The sequence below is a fragment of the Exophiala spinifera genome, assembly GCF_000836115.1.
Source record: "Exophiala spinifera strain CBS 89968 unplaced genomic scaffold supercont1.1, whole genome shotgun sequence".
In the NCBI taxonomy this organism is placed as follows: Eukaryota; Fungi; Ascomycota; class Eurotiomycetes; order Chaetothyriales; family Herpotrichiellaceae; genus Exophiala; species Exophiala spinifera.
In genome coordinates, this window is record NW_015622513.1 from 2544185 (window position 1) to 2561946 (window position 17762).

Sequence of the window (17762 nt, forward strand, 5' to 3'; positions counted from 1 at the left end):
ATATACCTACAGTTCTACCTACATTACCTCCCCGGAGGAACAGGTAGCACAGGTCCACATGTACATACTCAATCCTCGTACATGAGGGTCGTGACGGTTGGTAGTACAAAGAGACCGATCGAAAGAGGAAGACAGACACCCGCGACCTCACCGTCCTTACCCTTACCTCCCTTGGGTCAGCCCTAAGATACGTACCTATCTACGAGGAACAGGAATTGTCCCAGTACAAGGATAAGGTGCCTCACTTGGCTGCGAAGAGTCCTCGTACGATGACAATAACACCATGCAACCACTCTTTCGGCCGCGACGAGCAATATGGCAACGGCGGCGGTCACTTATAGCCGCACTCCCACTCCCACTCTCAGATCAACCACACTCTTTCCCTATTCCAGCGTCAGTGGCAGTTTCAATACCAGCGGCACGACGGCACCTGCTGACCACTTCGAGAACGAGGGGACCTTCTCAGCCTCCCCTTCTTGAAGAGACAGTGGGCGATAACTTTGCCCGGATCGTCTCTGCGCACGGGGACCGCCATGCCGTCGTCTCCAGACACCAGCGCAAGCGTCTGACCTACAACGAGCTGGACCTTAATAGCAATGTGCTGGCACGGGGTCTACAAAGTCTAGGAGTCAAGAAAGGCGATCGAGTGTGCGTTTCTTTGGGAAACAACCTCGAATTCGCAACGATAACATATGCCTTGTTCAAACTGGGCGCAATCTTGGTTCCGCTGAACCCAGCGTTCACGGCGGCCCAGATGATCTCGGCCTTCAACCACTTGTCGGCGACCCATCTGGTGATCGGGACCGAAACGAATCTCCCGTTCAAGCCTCCCCGGTCGAATGTTCCTATACTCGAAGCGATAGTTCCAGACCTGACCGCCGCAACCCTCGCTTCGGAAGCGATCCCGTCTCTGAAGAACATAATTCTGGTGGACAATTCGTCCGGGCGAGTAGACGCAGCCGAGTTCCGCGCGACAAGACCATGGTCCTCGATCTCCCAAGACACGGACACGCGCCCGCCTACGCCGGACGCCCCACTATCAAATCGTGAAGTGGTCAATATCCAGTTCACGTCGGGCACGACATCCATGCCCAAGGCCGCTTGTCTTTCTCACCGGTCGATTCTCAACAACGGGCAGCAAATAGGCGATCGAATGCTTCTCACACCAGACGACGTCGTATGTTGCCCACCCCCACTGTTTCACTGCTTCGGCTGTATTCTAGGCTACATGGCCACGGCCACACATGGCTCGAGCATAGTGTTCCCGACTGAGGCTTTCGATCCACTTGCGGCTCTCAAGGCGGTCCAAGAAGAAAAAGCCACGGCCCTGTACGGCGTGCCAACCATGTTCCTGTCTCAACTCGAGCTCATCGACGACGGGGTGATCGCGAATGAAGGTTTCCAATACCTTCGCACAGGCATCGCCGCGGGGTCTTCCATTCCTGCTGAGTTGATGAAGAAGCTCCACAGGGTGCTCAATCTGACTGAATTGACCATTTGCTACGGCATGACGGAGACATCGCCTGTGTCCGCAATGACCACGACTGACGACCCGATAGAAAAGCGCATCAACACCGTCGGTCGACTCCTTCCGCACGTCGAAGCCAAAGTCGTCGACCCCTTTAACCATGATCGTGTCCTCGGTATTGGCGAACGAGGTGAACTTGCCGTGTCTGGATATCTCGTCATGAAAGAGTATTGGGACCAACCCGAAAAGACGGCCGAGGTTATGAAGGCTGACGCGGAGGGGAAGGTGTGGATGCATACGGGCGACGAAGCGTCCATGGACGAGGAAGGATACGTAAGTATCACAGGGCGGATAAAGGACCTAATCATCCGTGGCGGCGAGAACATACACCCTCTCGAAGTGGAGAATTGTCTGTTTGCACACCCGAAGATTGCTGAGGTTAGCGTCGTGGGATTGCCGGACCAGAAATACGGCGAGATCGTGACTGCTTTTGTGGTCAGAAGGCACCATTTACCGTCTGGAGAGTCGCCCATCACGGCGGACGAAGTCAGAGCGTGGGTCAAGGACAGGATGAGCCATCATCTCGTCCCAAAGTATGTGTTCTTTGTCGATGATTACCCAAAGACGGCGAGTGGGAAAATTCGTAAGTCTCTCCGTTGCCGGCCTCTGACTGGCGTTCCTGTACCAGCAAGAGTACTAACTTTCGACGTTCAGAAAAGTTCAAGTTGAGAGAACTGGGGGTGAAGCTGCTCGAAAAGGGAGAGGGTCTGAAATGAGATGGGTGGAAGCAAGAGTGCTGGAATGTCCGTTGTACATACCTTGGACATTCTTATGGTTTTGTACATAAATTGGCTCTGATACACCGGAGTAAGACAATACCATCAATCATCAAAGCGTTGAAATGGTAATCTCATGGCGGCTAAACCTGATTTCTATCGCGACTATCAGATCTTCTGCGCCGCCACCCACGGTCTTCCCTCTTCTCATCACGATCACGGTGGCTCTTCTTGGATTCGCCATGATCTCTGTCTGTGTCTCGTTCACTGTGCCTAGTCCGCTCTGAACGATCTCGGCCGTGATCCTCTTCATCGCGGTGTCGGTGTCGGCGTCGATGTCGCCTCTCCTCCGCGGCATCGTCTTCCTCATCTCCGTGACGGCGACGTTTGTGTTCGTCCTTCGTACGGTCTTCGTCCTCGTCCCGGTGTCTGTGCCTGTGTCGTCTCTTCTCGTCCTCGTCCCCGCTGTCTCTTCTTCTGTGTCGATGTTTATCTTTCTTGCTTCTCTGGCGCTCTTTGGCCCTTTCCACTTCCTCCCTTTTCTCCCGGATCAGGTACTCGCGCATGGGGTCTTCTTCTCCCGCGTCGCCGTCCTGGGTGATGGCGAGCATCTGTTCCAACTCCTGCTCTTCCCTCAACGCGGGTCGGTGCTTCTTCCGTCTGTGTCTCGACCCGCGTTCGTCGTCATCCTCGGTGTCATCGCTCCCCCTCTTCCCGTTGCCGTTCACATCTGCCTCGGCCTCTGCCTCCAGACGGCCAATGCGATAGGTATCTTCGTCCTCGTCGTCCCTCTTCTTGTACCGCGTGTGGTCGACCCGTATCAGTCTCCCGAGGATATCGGCCCCCGTCAAATTGTCCACGGCCAAGTCGCAGCTGCGCTGGTCTTCGTATTTCAGGAATGCAAAGCCTTTGCTCTTGCCCGTCTCCTTGTCTCGAATCAGGTTGAGGTGTGTGGGGTTGCCGAACTGCGAGAAGATGGTGACCACGTCGCCTTCGGTCAGGTCTAGGTTAAGACCGCCAATGTAGATGTACGCTGTGTCTCTGTAATCTGCGTGCCATGATGCGGAAGGCGGTGTTGCATTTTCCAGTTCCCGCTTGTTCAACGCCTGGGTTTGACGGATCGCGTTCATGCTGGACGAGGCGCTTGCAGAAGGCCAAAAAAAAGGCCCAGAGTCTACCTTGTTATTGGCAAGGAGATCATCGGTCAGAGTGATTCGTCCTATTTGAAAATGTGAATGGCATCAGCTGAGTAAATATAAAAGCACTATTGGAACGCAGCAGAGCGAGTCTAAAGTCTTTTCTACATGATTTCAAGGCTACGGAGTTACAGCGTTGGAGAATTAATTTCTGTGGAGAAGACAGACACGCGATGAACTTCTGTTCGTCTCCTCATCCGCATCTGCACGTCAACAACACCAACAGGGCGCTCAGTCTGTGAACCCCTACATCACTGTCAACCCATGAAGACTGTCCTCATGAAGAACGCAAATCCTTCCCAGTCTTTTTGAAGCCCGCGTCCTTTGTTGTTGGCATTCATCAACTCGCCATGTTGGCGGCATCGCAACCAATCTCCAGCTTCACCTCCCTACCCGCATCTCGATCCGTGTCCAGACGGCCAGTCAGCAAGGATGGAGACAAGCCAGCGATATGGGTTCCGATGCTCAACAGCGCGTCGAAAGGCAAAGACTTGACAGAGAAACAACTCATCGTCCTCGGCGGCAGCCCTGATCACCAGCGCGAGTTCCTCGAACAGCTGAATCCTCCCAACCTGCGCTCTCGATATTCCAACAACGACAGACGGAGACAACCGCGGACAGTACCCCTGTCGAATCGTTACGCACTAGGCTATACATACCACGATGTGCTGGACGCCGATCAAGAAGACGTCCTGGCAAGACTGAACGTTTACACGCTGTCGAACTCGAGCGCCAACTTCGCCCCACTGCTGAAGCCTCTCTTCACCCCCAAAACGGTCAAGGACACCCTCATAACGATCCTACTGGACTGGCAAGATCCTTTCAAGTGGGCGAGACAACTGCGACAGTGGATCCGGCTGCTTCGATCCGTCATACTCAGTTTGGACGATCAAACCAAGATCGAGATGGAAGAGGTCATGACGGCGTGGAAGGAGAAACGAGTCGGACCGGACGCACCATCGGTGCAGCCTGGAGGAACGGCGGCGGCGGCGACGGGCGAGCAGAAATCAATAGGTGCAGTCGTGCCCCCAGGGCCAGGGGAATGGGACGAGGGATTGGGAATACCACTGTCCGTCGTGTGTATCCAGGCAGAAAAGATCGAGATCCTGGAACGGGAGAACAGTTGGGGAGAAGACCAGTTCGACTTTCTCATGCAATGGCTGCGATGCGTTCTACTCAAGCACGGTGCTTCCCTAGTCTACACTGCGACGTTTGACCCAAACCATGTGCGGACGCTGATCCATTCGAGCTTGAGCATACATTCTCTCCTGAAACGGGAAGTCGCCAAACACAACATCATCGACCGAGATAAGATCCTGGTTCCGCCGAATTGGGACTCTTGGGGGAAGATACGAATCCTCAAGGAAGGCTTTGATCCGGAAGCCGTGGGTAATGCGTGGTCCGTGGAGATCCAAGAACCCCCCGAACAGACGCTGGACCTGTCGACGAAACCTCAGTCATCCCAACCGGACAAACTACTTTTGGCTCAGAACGGCGACGCGACGACGCCCGAATCCGAGTCGGCGGTGCAGGCGTACGAATCTACACTCCGCAACCCAACAGACTCCAGACCGGCGTTCCAACCACGCACGCACGACGAAACGGTAACCGTGCCGAGCGCGCAGGAGTTCCTCCAGGTGCAGTATGAAAATCTAGAAAAACTCAAGGCCGAAGACGAAAAGGCCGAACGAAAGTCCCGCAAGGGTGCGCCCGCTCCGTCCGGCGGGGTAGTCGACGGCGCAGAAGAGGCCATCAAAGGCGTCTCGAATCCCAGGATGGCAGACCACATTGGTCCGTATCAGATTAACGTGAATGGGATCGATTTCGACGCCGAGGAAGCGACGAGACGGCTACGCGAGCGCGAGAATGAGCGAGCAGCGGCAGCGGCGGAAAGGAGGGGTGTCACGTCTGTAGCCGGTGGTGCAGGAGGAAGTGGTACCAGCAGCACGCCCATGCGTAGGCAAGGAAGTGAAGCCGGAGGTACGGAGAGTGGCACAGCAACGCCGCCCGTTCCGTCCTCTGTATCGAGCGCATACGACAAGCAGAGCAACAGGGCCGCCGCCGACTTTTTCGCAAACCTCATCAAAAAGGACAAAAAGGGCGGAGTCAGCGCCGGAGCAAGTCCGACGAGGATGCCTGGTTCTGGGAGTCCGCTCGTTCGAGGGATGGCGGGAGAAGAGAGGAGAAGGGAGTCGTGAGGTGTGGCCGTGTGGCAGAAGTATCGAGTCAAGGAACCAGAGTACATGTCTTTGTTCGTTTTCCTCCCCTGGAGGGAAACCGGACGAGTATGTTCTCCTGTTTGGGATGGTTCTTCGAGAGCTTCCTTGGAACAAAACATTTGTCAAAGTCGTTGCTCTCCAACCGGTGTATCGCAATCGCAATCGCAATCACAGTCGAAGGTCTGTTCGAGCGTTCAAGCAAGCAGAGGTCCGAGGCTGTACGTAGTACTCACTCGAGCTATGAATGATCAATTTTTATTTAGTAGTCTACCTAGTATGTTCTGTATACTGTATAACTGATAGCTGACTCCAGCTACTCCAGCTACTCTATCTAGCTACCCAGCTAGGTACCTAGGTATGTATGTGTGTCGTCAGGCAGTCGAGGTTCTTTCTTTTTTTCTTTTCCTTTCTTTTCAATTCTCGACACCACCATCTGCCGTCCAACCCTTGATCTCACACTGCCTCACGACCTCCCCCTCTGCGACCTTCTCGACCAAAGACGCCCGCAACCTCTCAATCTCGACCTCGCTGAACCCACACCTCTCGCTGAGATACTGCTCGACGCTGCCCAGTTCCCGGTCGAGGACCATCTTCAGAAACGCGCGCATGTTCCCGGCGCGACTGCCACAGATTCTCGCCGCGGCCTCTCTGGAGATCTTGGGTCGTTGTTCGCCGGGCCATACGCGCGGGGGGGGACCATCTTGGGGTTGTTGTTGCTGCTGTTGTTTTTGCTGCAGTGTCTGTCTCGCTCCGGCACTGCCCAACCCACCGGAACAGATGCGGTCGATGAACTCGTTCCTCCAGCTCCCCAGGCCGGGTTCGGTCAGGGCGTATTCCCAGCAGATGACCTCGTCGGGGACCCCGACCAGCCTGGCGACGAGGGCCGCGAACACGCCCGTCCGGTCCTTGCCGGCGGTGCAGTGGAACACGAGCGGCGCGCCCGGCTTCTCGAGCAGGTGCCTGAAGATGGTGCCGTACGCGGCGGCCCCGTGGACGGCGATGTCGCGGTACGCCTTCACGAAGCCCTCGCTGTACGAGAACCCGGCGTCCTCGTCGTGCGCGTGCTCGGCCGTGTACCACGCCAGCTTCGTCGCGAGCGCGACCGGCCCGTAGTCCTCGCTCTGGTACACGGGCGTGAAGTGCCGACTGAGCCCCGGCACGCGGTCCAGGCATCCCGTCTGCGCGTCGGCGAGGGGGTACACGCTCTTCTCCTTGCCCGACTCGGCCGCCGCCACCGTCGCCGCCAGACGGCTGATCTCGGGCTGGCTGCGCAGGTCGTACATGTCCCTGACACCCAGCGTGCCGATCAGGTACTCTGCCCCCGGCTGCGTGAGGTGCGTAGGGTGTGCGCAGCGGTAGAGAATGCCTTTGCGCAGTACGTAGACGCCGGCGCCGTCGTCACCATCACCACCACCAGCCGAAACCGCAGAAGGCGCCTTGCAAGCGTACCCGCCTAGGTCTCTGAAGTTGGGGACGCCCTGGACATGCAAGAACGGCGGCGTGGGCAGGTCCTCGGGAAACGCAATGCTAAAGTCCTCTGGCTCAGGCGTGGCCTGGCGCTCCTCGCGCTCGCGTCTCTCGACTTCTAGGACCTCTCGTTCCGTCAGGGGAGATCCGTTGGCGTCAGAAATTCCCGCGTGAGTAGGCGGTCGCACGTCCATGAACGGTTGGTAGGGCTGGTCTGCGTTGGGGATCTCGTTGTTGGTGCCCAGTTCAAGGCCGGATTGAGTTCCAATTGATGAAGGGTCTCCTGCCATTGGATGGCCGGATTGTGAGAGCGAGATTCGTCTTGTGGTGGTCGACCGAGCCCTTTGCGTTCATCCAAAGTACCTTGCCTCGCTGACTGGAAAAATAAAATAAACCTGGTCAGATGCCCCCGATACTACGCCCAGAAGTTGCAAGGGTGGTCGGTCGGCAAGGGATATTTGTTGTTTTTGGTTCAACTCCGCTACCATGGGTCAGGTAGGGAGGGTAGGTGAGGAGTCTGGCTGACTGACCGACTGCGTGACTGACTCGTTCAATCACGTCAAAGCACGTAGCGTAGCGTGAGCGTGTGTGTGTTTTGGTCCCGCTATTCGCCTTTCTTCCTCGTGGTGTGTTATGCACTCCCCGTGGTACCTATGATAGCATGGAGTACGCAATCCGGAATACGAAACACCGAGTTCGCCCTGCCGAATTTCGATCTTTGCCGAGGTCTGTTTGTGACTCGTACTGTCGTAGCACTGTAATGCGTTGGGGCAGGACAAGGCTGTGAGAGAGAGACACACGTGCTTGACTTCGACGAGGCTGAGTTGGCGGTGTGTTGTACACAGTGACTCGAGGACGGAGTACTGTGTCTTTGTATTGATACGAACTCTACGGATTCTACCAGACCACTCGGGACACCTTTTCCGCGCCATGCTAGTTGACGATTCAGGCTACATCTAAAGCAATCTTCCATCCAGGGGGCTACTGTTCTTCGCATCGATCCCATGCTTCCTTTGCAGGTGTTTCCCATCATTATGGACCAACCACCTAATTTTAAAAAGGACTTTTTGAGTACCAGCGCTTCCGAGCACTTCGTAACGCAAATATATCCCTGCCCCCACCGGACGACCGACGCAAGTACGCCATATACCTCCATCACAGAAATATGGAGGGGCTCGTAAGAAGAAACCAGCCCGGGTTACTGACAAGGAGATTTCCACCGCGCCTCACCTCAATCATATCTTGACGTACCATCGCCCATGTCAAATCGATGTTGTGGTAATCGCTTTACTGGTGGCGGCAAATGGTTGTGCTTTGCCTGTACTCGCATTCTCGCAGCTATTCTATCAGACCCCATCTTCGTCACATCAATGTTGGTGAAGGTCGGTCCCAGAGTTTCTGGTGAGCAGCAATCGATGCTTTTGATCCACCGATCATTTAGCGCCTCAACCACAGTGCATCGCTGGTTAGGATCTGGGTGAAGCAATTTGAGTATACAACGACGCTGTGAATGTGAAGGCAAAGCATTGAAAATTGGACCACACTGAGGATAGCTGTTCTCATCGATGGCCGCCTCGTCGGATCCAGAAAGAAAGGCCTCCCAGCCTTTCAAGAATGCTGCGTAGTTGGACTCGTGCTTGCGAGCACTCTGCCATGGATTGCCGACCAAGAAAATCGTCATGAACAATATACCACAGCTCCAAGCATCGAGCTTGCTAGGGTCATACTCTCGGTTCTCGGCAAGCACTTCAGGAGAAATGTACGGTCTCGATCCACAGATTCCTGCTGGCGACATTCGATGTTCCCGCATCCCTTGACCGCAAAGTCCTCGAGATGATGCAATGCCGGGATGATCACCACAGAATACCTCCGACGCTCCAAAGTCTGTAATCTTGATGTGTCCTTCGTCGGTCATGAGCAGGTTCTCCAACTTGATGTCTCTATGGGCAATGCCATGTTCGTGCAAGTAACCAACACCCCTCAGTACCTGCTTGAAGATGCAATTACGGTCCTCGGCCTTGAAATACTTTCGCTCAACGAGACTGAAAAGTTCACCTTGCTGGCAGAACTCCATCACATGATTCCACCGATCGTTGCTCGTGCACAGCCGAACAGTCCTGACAATATTGGGATGATTCGCAGATTTAGCAATAGTGTATTCTGACTTGACCTTGCGAACATACTCTTCCTCTGTTTCTCTTGTCGACCGCTTTCGGAACTCTTTCACAGCAAACAGAGGGGCACCGTCGGATCTTTTGTCACCTCTTCTCAGCATGATCTTCACAGTTGCACTAGCGCCTCTACCGACCTCCTTCCGCCGACCAATCTTGGATGCTGACACAAACTCGTCTTCCAGAGGGCACACGTCAACCACAAACTCATCTAGAGGATTGGCACTAAGACGTCGAGACTTCAGCCCTGCTCCTTCCTGTGCGGGCACTGAAAACAACGACGCTCGCCTCGTCTGGTCATTACTGCTTCCATAACTGCCGCTTCGGCGAACGGATCTTGGTCTTTGCGGGGTCGAATACTTGGGTTCTTTGTGTGACTTGATTTTGGACAGGAAGTTGAGGCCGGTTGAGCTCCGTGATGGAGGCGGTGGTTGACTAGTCATGACCGACATGCCCTTAGATTGCAACTACCGCCAGCGATAGCGCAAGATGTGGGGTGACGGTTCTAGCTCACTGGAAGTGAGCCGGCGTTGTGAAGTTGCCAGTGCGCCGAACAAAGAGTGATGGCAGGGTATAGATTGTGGTCACGAAATCCAGCCTTTTGAACTGAGAGGACTGAGAGAGATGTAAAGGAAAGTCGAGATTGAGAATCCCTTTGCAGTTATGAGCGTCGTTGGTGGAGCAGTGCAATGGGCAAAAAGCGAGGGTGTATGCAAGTACCCGCAGAAATCGAGAATCTCGCGATATGGTGGTTTTGCGAGAGATACGAGTTGGACGGAGTTGATCGTTGAGATGGGAGAAGGTTGGCAGAAATAGCGGTACCAGGCGGCTTCAAAGGTCGAACGGGTGAGGATTGAGGAGACGAGAATCAGGCGGGTCTAAGTTCGAGAACTTCGTCCCGGCCAAGTCCTTGTTCCTTTTGGCTTTTGGCTTTTTGCTTTCCTCTTGCTTTCCTCGTGGGTGACCGTCGTGGTGTCAGTGGTGGGGATGGCTCGACGTCGGTCCTGACGCCTCGTCGCCGTCACATATGCCCCTTGGTACTCTTAACCCTGTCAGAAGCTGACGGCGGGCACTGGCGTCGATCAGATCGAAGATGAGGCTCTGGGAAGGTTCCGTTGGAGTAATAGAGCCTCGACTCTGTCGGAGAAGATCCAGACAGCAGTGGGTCTGGGGCACCAAGCTTTTGCTTCTTGGAGAGACTCACAATCTGAGCACGGTGGTAGCTGCGTAGATGCCTAGTAGCTGAGGCAGCAGAAGTATGTCAGGATATCGAGATCGATCGGGGGATTCACATGAGATGGTGGGTTGCAAGGATGATGCGGGATTTGCAAAATGCAGCTGATCACGAGCCCTCGAGCGCAGGCGTCGTTCCGTAAGGAAGTTATACAGACAAGTTCGAGTATCACCAGCTGAGTGTATTTCGGTTGGTGCAAGATAAGGGTACACCCAATCTGGAGATGATATCTAGGCCAGGGTACTATACGACAGATATATCGACACGCCGTCACGAGAGCAGTCTCTGGTCAGGTAGGTGTAGGCCGTTTGGCGACGACGTGGAGTGGCTTCCGTATGCCTCGTCGCATGCAGAGAGGTTCGCCAGGGCTTAGCAGGCGTCGACGCGAGGCTACTGCACCCTGCAATGCACTCCACGTCCGTCCAGGTTGTGATTGACAAGTTTGGTGAATCAACCCCCGCGCGCAATGTGTCCTGCAACAGAATGCTTAACACGCCTAAGCATTGATGTACACCGTCCTCGTGGCACCATGGAATTGCCCTGCGTCGAGTTCAGACCTTTCATCACAGCCGTCTGTCAAGCTACGTTGTGGGTGTGGCTATACAATGGGAGTCGACAAATGAAACCCACCCGCCCCCGGAAACACCCTCTACTCTAACTACCGAAATCTGGAGAAGACGGACACCGCGAGCCCAGCACCCGCAGCAGTAGGCGCCCGGTGATGAGTCCTACCAGACACTCTAAACCACATTCATACCGGCATGAAGCGACCGTTGCGGAGAACACTGCAAGAAGTCAGGCTCGCAGGCGTAGTATACAACGCGTTGGTGACACAGCATGTAAAACTCTATGCAATGTTGCTTCTGTTCTGCCCGAAGATGCGCGATTTACTCGCCAACCTCTTCTTATTGATGGGATTTCAAGAAGCGGTCGCGGCGATTGATGTCGCTGTCCAGAAGGAGAATACGCCACGGCACCACCATCAAGACCAGACACCAAGGCAAGCCAGCTTGATGGGAACCCCCTCCTCCGCAATTGCATCCAAGCCTGTGGCCCCAGGAGCCCCCGCGTCCAGATCGTCAGGATTCAGTGCAACGGCCACTCACGAGTCACCAGTGACTACCAGAGAAAGTGCAAAGAGTCCCTCCAAGCACACCGCTGCAACCCGGAAATGCCAGGTCAGCATTACATCCCACGTTTTCCCGCGCCATTGTCAGGATACAGGGGGCTCCATGCCAGGGCCTTGCGTTGTGTAACCAAGCAGATTCACAGGATGGGCTGGTCAGGCACAGGCCAATCAACATGGGAAGCGATATTACAACTTTGCAAACTCCCTCCATGGAGCTCACACGCTCAATCCTCAACTACTAGGAGCATATCCGTATGCACAATCCTTGACATGTTTCAATGAAAAATGAGTCTCTTTTCCAGGTCCAGTCACAGCCCATTAAAAAAAGGGTCGCTATTCTACTAGACACGACATGTCCCCTATCAGCAACAAAAAGCTGACCCACAGAAGAGTCCTCGAGCCTCACCGCCTCATTGGACTTGAAGTTCTGTGCAGCCTCATCTCCTCAAGCAAGTTCTGCTTCATTTTGAAAAATCCATGGCCTGCATGAGAGAGCAGAAAAAAGGAAATCCCTTCGGACTACTGCGCGTCGTTTATGCATCCGAATGGCCGTGACCGTTGAGGCTCTCTTCCGCACCCAAGCTCTGCTCACGCTGCATGCGGGCTTCGATTTCACGTAATTGAGACTCGCGCGCCAACAACTCTTGTCGTTTCTCGTTGATTTCACGTTGAACCTTGACCTCGATCTCCCGCAGCTTCTCCTCCTCGCGGCGCAGCTGTTCTTCCTTGAGGCGGACCGATTGGTTGGCTAGGTCCTCGGGGTTGATCGACGAGTCTTGCGCCCTGTTGCCACATGTATCAGTCAATGATTTTCTTGCACAAATGATAGAGATCACATACGAGACACCTCCGTCCACGCTCTTGCTGAGTTTTTCGGTACGGTAGTTTTCGTACAAGAAGTCGTGGGTAATCTCTTTGAGATCGGCGAGATGAGAGTGCAGGAGAGCGCTACGGATGGCCAGGAAGTCTGAGTGACGGGGATTGTCGACTTCCACAATGCCCCATGGATACTGTCTTGCGCGGACTCGTCGACCGCCAACTTCGATCACGTCCTCTGACCCGACAATGGCAAACGGCATCAAACCACGTAGCTCTGCATTCTCTTCCACGGTGTCCTCGTCATCTTCTTCGATATCGTAGGGGAAATTGTAAACCGGTATGCGATAATGTTCAATATCTTCCATGACCAGTTTCTTTGACTCGGCCAATTCAGAAGGGGTCAGGGAATCAGCCTTGCCAATGACAGGGATGACATTGACACGAGGAGAAAGACGCTTCATCAGTTCGATGTCCAATTCCCGAAGACCGTGGCCCGTGGGAGTGATGAAGTAGAGGAGGGCGTGAATACGGTTGTCTCTGAAGCGAGGGTTTCGCTTGATACGAGATTCCTCTGCGAGAATATCATCGTAGCCGCGCTCGAGATGACCAACAATTTCGCTGAAAGCGGATTCGTTGTCAATCTGGTCACCGAAACCCGGGGTGTCGACAATGGTCAGGGAGACACGGGTGCCCTCCTCATCCAGCTCAAGCTCTAGCTCTTCGTCAGCTCAAAGGTTATTTCTTGATGTTTTGTGTCTCGCATACCAACTGTCACCGGCTTGATTCTTACTCCTTCTTCAATGTGGGCGTTGGCTGCATCATCGGCGTCTTTAGGCTGAAGGACTCGCTTCCCACAGAGAGTATTGACGAAGGTGGTTCGACCTGCAGTTCTGTCAGTGCCGAGATGCGGACTTGGGGGAGCGTTACAAACCAGTTCCGCTTGCACCGCAAACCATGAGACAGAACTGGATTCCCTTCTTGACATTCTTCTTCCTCCGAATCTTTACCTGCGCCAGGCGCACTTTGTTAGTAACCGAGAAACCAGAGGTGGATGAAGTGCGGGTTGCAAAGAGATCTCCTTCTCGGTATGTGATGAGAGGAAGGATGAACAGATGGACTGCATACCGCATTGAATGGTGAAGACATCTTGATGGACAGGTATCACTAGAAGCAGCGCTGGCAAAGGAAGCAGGACGAAAGATGTGGTCGCCGCGACGATGAGAATGAGATCAAACAAACGATTGAAGAAAGACCAGAAAAGAGTTGCGCAGTTGATCGTAATTGTGTGGACTGAAGGGGTGAGGATCAAGTGAAGGCTGCTGAGTCCAAAAATTAGGGGTAAACGGGTTGACTTGTCAAACTATTGTACGCCGTTCGCTGCCCACCGACTGGCTTTCTGGGGTCGCGCTTGCCCTTGCGCTTTGCCTCTTTGGGCCTTGCAGCCTCGTCTACGAAATATCGCCGTCTGGCCAGGGGGGTTGCCAAAGCCTCCAGCACCTATGGAGTGCAGGTAGGTAAGCTCAGTGCCGTGACTTTGTACGAGCCTGGTCTCCCCATCGCTAGGTGTGCATGATTTGGAAGACACTGCGCGTTCACTCTGTACTTTTGATATTCCATACCTGGCGGTGGCTTCTGTCCAAGTTCCAAACTCTGTGTTGTCAGACCGCAGGAGGCTTGCAGGCGGCGTACAACACGCGGCAGATCTCCTGTCAGACTGCCTCGATTTTTGATGGGGTCGACTGCACCGCAAACATACTGTATAACAAGAATTGGATATCCAGTTCATTACGACAATCGCATAGTCCATGCTCCAACCGCAGTGCAGTGCATTCATTCATTTTCACTGACACTCACTACCTCGTATGTGCAGGCTGCCGACACCGATTGCCCTCTGGTCTTGACCCTCAAAGACAGGTCACTTACCTATCGAGGTAGGTTACACAATTCCCACCGTAGCCTTTGTTACATTCCGCGGCCGCTACGCGGTCCAGCTTCAAATACAGCTGTCTGCGACGTAAACAAATACAGACATGTCGTATCGACGATCTGGCACGTCGAGGCGTCAGCAGTCTGTCGACTTTCCTCGCTATCCGCCAATGTCTCAGGCGCAAGTTCAACAGCCTCCTGCTCCTACATCTACTCCTCTTCCTGCGCCCTTACCCGTACCACCCTCACAACCCGCCATACTCGCCTCCGACTACGAGTCGGACAACCCGGGCTATCAATCAGACTATCCTACAGGACCACCACCTCCCAACCGTACCAATGAAGAATTGAATCTTTCTGTCCTCAAGCGCCATAACCCCGAGATATCGTCCATTTTATCAATCGCACCATACGCAGTCGTGTACGAATTCTCGCCTGTCCCACAGCCTGAATGGACAAAAACGGGAGTAGAAGGGTCTTTGTTCATCTGTGAACTTGTGTCTGGGAAGTATGGAGAAGACAGATATTCAGCAATCGTCCTCAACCGAAGAGGTCTGGACAATTTTGAGGCGGAGCTGCGAGAAGGCGAAAACGCTGGTGTCGAGATAACAGGCGAATATGTGATTATCAGTTTCAAGGAGGGCCACGAGCAGAAGATCTACGGTGTCTACATATTCCACGAAGCCGGCTCGTCGACCGAAAATGCGCAGCAACTAAACGGCGAACTGATGAAGTCGCTCGCAGATCATGCTGGTCTCAGCAAACAAGCTGCTGAAGCCGCGGCATCTTCTGCCATTGCGCAGCATACAGAGGGACATATACAGCAAGCAGAGGATGCTTTGCAGAATCAACAAGCCACGGCTACTTACCCAGGTCAACAAATCAGTTTACAGCAGCTGTTTGGCCAACATCGAGCGTCTGATGCTGCTTGGAGTGTAAGAGCCCACAATATGGACAGTAATCAGCAAGAAGCCTCACAACCACCTGTCGATGTCAATGGCCACCAGAACTTCAACTACCAACACCCACAACCTGTAGCTCAGAATCCTGATGTGCTTGGAGACCTCTTTAGAAGAGCAGGTCTTGCAGCGAAATAAGATGTCGCGGGGCTCTGGACTGCGGATTTTGTTTTTGTTTGACCCGACTACGGTAGATGCTCATATTCGCAATTCTATGAGAGTACTGTGTATACGCTTTTCCAGACGATTGTTTGCTATACATCGCAGATCCTGTTTCGTTCAATCCATAATCTCTTCTAACCAGCCTCCCACTCGCTCCGCAACCATCCCGCTCTGCTCCAAACACCAAGCATGCACCAGACCCTCGGTCTCGTCAATCACGATCGTAGGTCCCCCTTGAGCTGTCCCTCTTCGACCCCTGTTCTTCAGGATCTCCGACCTCGTCATATCTGCAACCCAGTGATCTTCCTTTGCAAACCACAAATAGATTCTCGGGGGCCCGTTTTGGCTTCTTGTACTCGTGCTTGTACCCACCTTGTCGTCCTCGTCTTCATCCTCTCTCTTCGTCCGTGTAGGATTTCCCTCGCGCTCCTCCTCCTCCTCCTCCTCATCCACCGCGGCGCCCCAGACCTCATCACCCCACTGGTCGGCCCTGATCTCTCTCAACTCGTCCGCCGCCATGGACAACGCCTGCTTCACGCCCGTCTTGCTCCCGAGGAACGCGATCGTCGCATCGAGCCCATGGCCCTCCTTCATGCCTGTAACCTTCCTCACGAGGCCTTTGAGCCACGTGGTCGGAACGCCGCCGATCAGCACGGCGCGGACAAACCCGTGCGCGAGACCAGGAAGATACCCCGACACGACAGGCATGCTCGTGAGGAGGGGCGTGGCTATGCGTCCCGACGTCGACGCGTGCAGATCGACTATCGTGGGGGTGAGTAGGATACAGCTTGATATCGCCCACGTCGCAGGTGGTGGTGGTAGGGGGGATGGTGGTTGTCGTTCTCCTGCGTGTCCGTCATGCTCTTCCTCAAGGATGTGCTGTGACGGTGAGCCCTTTCTCGATCTCTCATGCCACAACCTCACAATCTCGAGACCGATGTACGTCCCGACGCTATGTCCCACCAATATCACCTTGACCGGGGGACTCATGTGCTGTACATCTCCGTCTCGGACTCGGACTCGGTCTCTTTCTCCCTCGTCAAGCTCGTGTTCCTTCTCTTCCTCCTGGCGTATCAAGCCACATAGCCTCTGAATACGAGCGTAGCAGAGCTCAATCTGGTCTTTGAGCGAATAAATCTTTTCCGTGTCGTCGTCGTTGTCGCCGCCGTCGTGACGACCTCCTCTGGAACCGCCACCCGAGCCAGAAGGATACATCAACAATTCCCGCCGCATCTTCGCCGTCGCAGACTGACCATCGTCATCTCCACCACCACCACCACCACCTCCTCCTCCTCCTCCTCCTCCTCCGTCCAGCTCACCTTCATTGTGGTGGTTGCGTCCGGCCTCAAATCCACCCAGGCTAAATCCGGCAACGACCACGGCCGGAGTACCATGATCTCCCTGCCTTCCCTGCTTCTTCCGCTTCTTCCTCTCCTCTAGCCGTTTGACCAGCGATTCCAGAAACGGACGGTAGTAAGAGATCAAACCCGGATTACCCGTGACGAAGAAAACTAGCGTCACCGCTCTGTTGGCTTTCTTTCCGCTCGCACCGTGTGCACCTGCGTCTTTCGCCGAGGTAGCGGGATCATCATCGTTTGGCGAACCTGAGATGACGTGCAAGAATACGTCTGCTGTTTTGAAACTGCTCAGTAACATCACGTATCCAGGGTTCTACTGGGGAGTACGCAACATAGACTCTCGAGGGATATGCCACGTGGAAATATGTGCGTTCTACAAACCAGGAGGAATCTAACCGACGTCACCAAGTCAACTGGTAATCGCCATGTGGGTCTTCTAGAGAACTGCGTTCAACATGTACAAAACAACGACATCTTCAAAGCCGGTAATTGACAGTACGCACCAGCCCACCCACCTCTGTAGCACTTTCACAGGCGTCCCCCTTAAACTAGAAGTAAAGAGGGGAGTTGATGATTAGCATCCAATGAAAACGTCGAGTTGGCACGCAGCCTTCCACAGCCTTGCGCAATTACTCAATAGGTGTTGTGCGTAATAAAGAGGTGGGTGAGCGTAATGCCAATTGCCCTCGAAACCTCTCAATCTACGAGTCGGACGCCGTCTTGCATTCAGACACTCAAATTAGCCAGCGAGGACCAAGGATTCAAGAATTCATTAAGTCAAATATGCTATTGCTATTTTGTTTGGAAAATCTACTTTATTATTTTCTGAATGAGCAGAAGCAATGTGTCCACGTATCCGTACAATTACAGTGTCATAC

At 54.0% G+C, this 17762-nt stretch overlaps 8 protein-coding genes across 8 annotated transcripts; 3 read left to right on the top strand and 5 right to left on the bottom strand.

The window, feature by feature from the left end:
• Positions 1–283: 283 nt before the first annotated feature.
• PV08_00956 (uncharacterized protein) lies at positions 284–2244 on the top strand (the record flags this gene model as incomplete). Its single annotated transcript, XM_016375321.1, has 2 exons — positions 284–2111; positions 2183–2244. The coding sequence occupies 2 exons, from the start codon at positions 284–286 to the stop codon at positions 2242–2244; spliced, it is 1890 nt and encodes a 629-aa protein (XP_016240597.1).
• A 143-nt stretch (positions 2245–2387) lies between these two features.
• On the bottom strand, positions 2388–3374 carry PV08_00957 (uncharacterized protein; the record flags this gene model as incomplete). The annotated part of the gene is made up of 1 exon (XM_016375322.1): positions 2388–3374. The coding sequence occupies one exon, from the start codon at positions 3372–3374 to the stop codon at positions 2388–2390; it is 987 nt and encodes a 328-aa protein (XP_016240598.1).
• Positions 3375–3790: 416 nt separating this feature from the next.
• Positions 3791–5638, top strand: PV08_00958 (uncharacterized protein; the record flags this gene model as incomplete). Its single annotated transcript, XM_016375323.1, has 1 exon — positions 3791–5638. The coding sequence occupies one exon, from the start codon at positions 3791–3793 to the stop codon at positions 5636–5638; it is 1848 nt and encodes a 615-aa protein (XP_016240599.1).
• Positions 5639–6072: 434 nt separating this feature from the next.
• Positions 6073–7416, bottom strand: PV08_00959 (uncharacterized protein; the record flags this gene model as incomplete). The annotated part of the gene is made up of 1 exon (XM_016375324.1): positions 6073–7416. One exon carries the CDS (start codon positions 7414–7416, stop codon positions 6073–6075), a length of 1344 nt encoding a protein of 447 aa, XP_016240600.1.
• Positions 7417–8357: 941 nt separating this feature from the next.
• On the bottom strand, positions 8358–9749 carry PV08_00960 (uncharacterized protein; the record flags this gene model as incomplete). The annotated part of the gene is made up of 1 exon (XM_016375325.1): positions 8358–9749. One exon carries the CDS (start codon positions 9747–9749, stop codon positions 8358–8360), a length of 1392 nt encoding a protein of 463 aa, XP_016240601.1.
• A 2444-nt stretch (positions 9750–12193) lies between these two features.
• On the bottom strand, positions 12194–13609 carry PV08_00961 (uncharacterized protein; the record flags this gene model as incomplete). Its single annotated transcript, XM_016375326.1, has 4 exons — positions 12194–12443; positions 12501–13195; positions 13249–13361; positions 13411–13609. The coding sequence occupies 4 exons, from the start codon at positions 13607–13609 to the stop codon at positions 12194–12196; spliced, it is 1257 nt and encodes a 418-aa protein (XP_016240602.1).
• A 900-nt stretch (positions 13610–14509) lies between these two features.
• Positions 14510–15502, top strand: PV08_00962 (uncharacterized protein; the record flags this gene model as incomplete). The annotated part of the gene is made up of 1 exon (XM_016375327.1): positions 14510–15502. The coding sequence occupies one exon, from the start codon at positions 14510–14512 to the stop codon at positions 15500–15502; it is 993 nt and encodes a 330-aa protein (XP_016240603.1).
• A 141-nt stretch (positions 15503–15643) lies between these two features.
• PV08_00963 (uncharacterized protein) lies at positions 15644–17182 on the bottom strand (the record flags this gene model as incomplete). Its single annotated transcript, XM_016375328.1, has 1 exon — positions 15644–17182. The coding sequence occupies one exon, from the start codon at positions 17180–17182 to the stop codon at positions 15644–15646; it is 1539 nt and encodes a 512-aa protein (XP_016240604.1).
• Between the last annotated feature and the right edge of the window lie 580 nt (positions 17183–17762).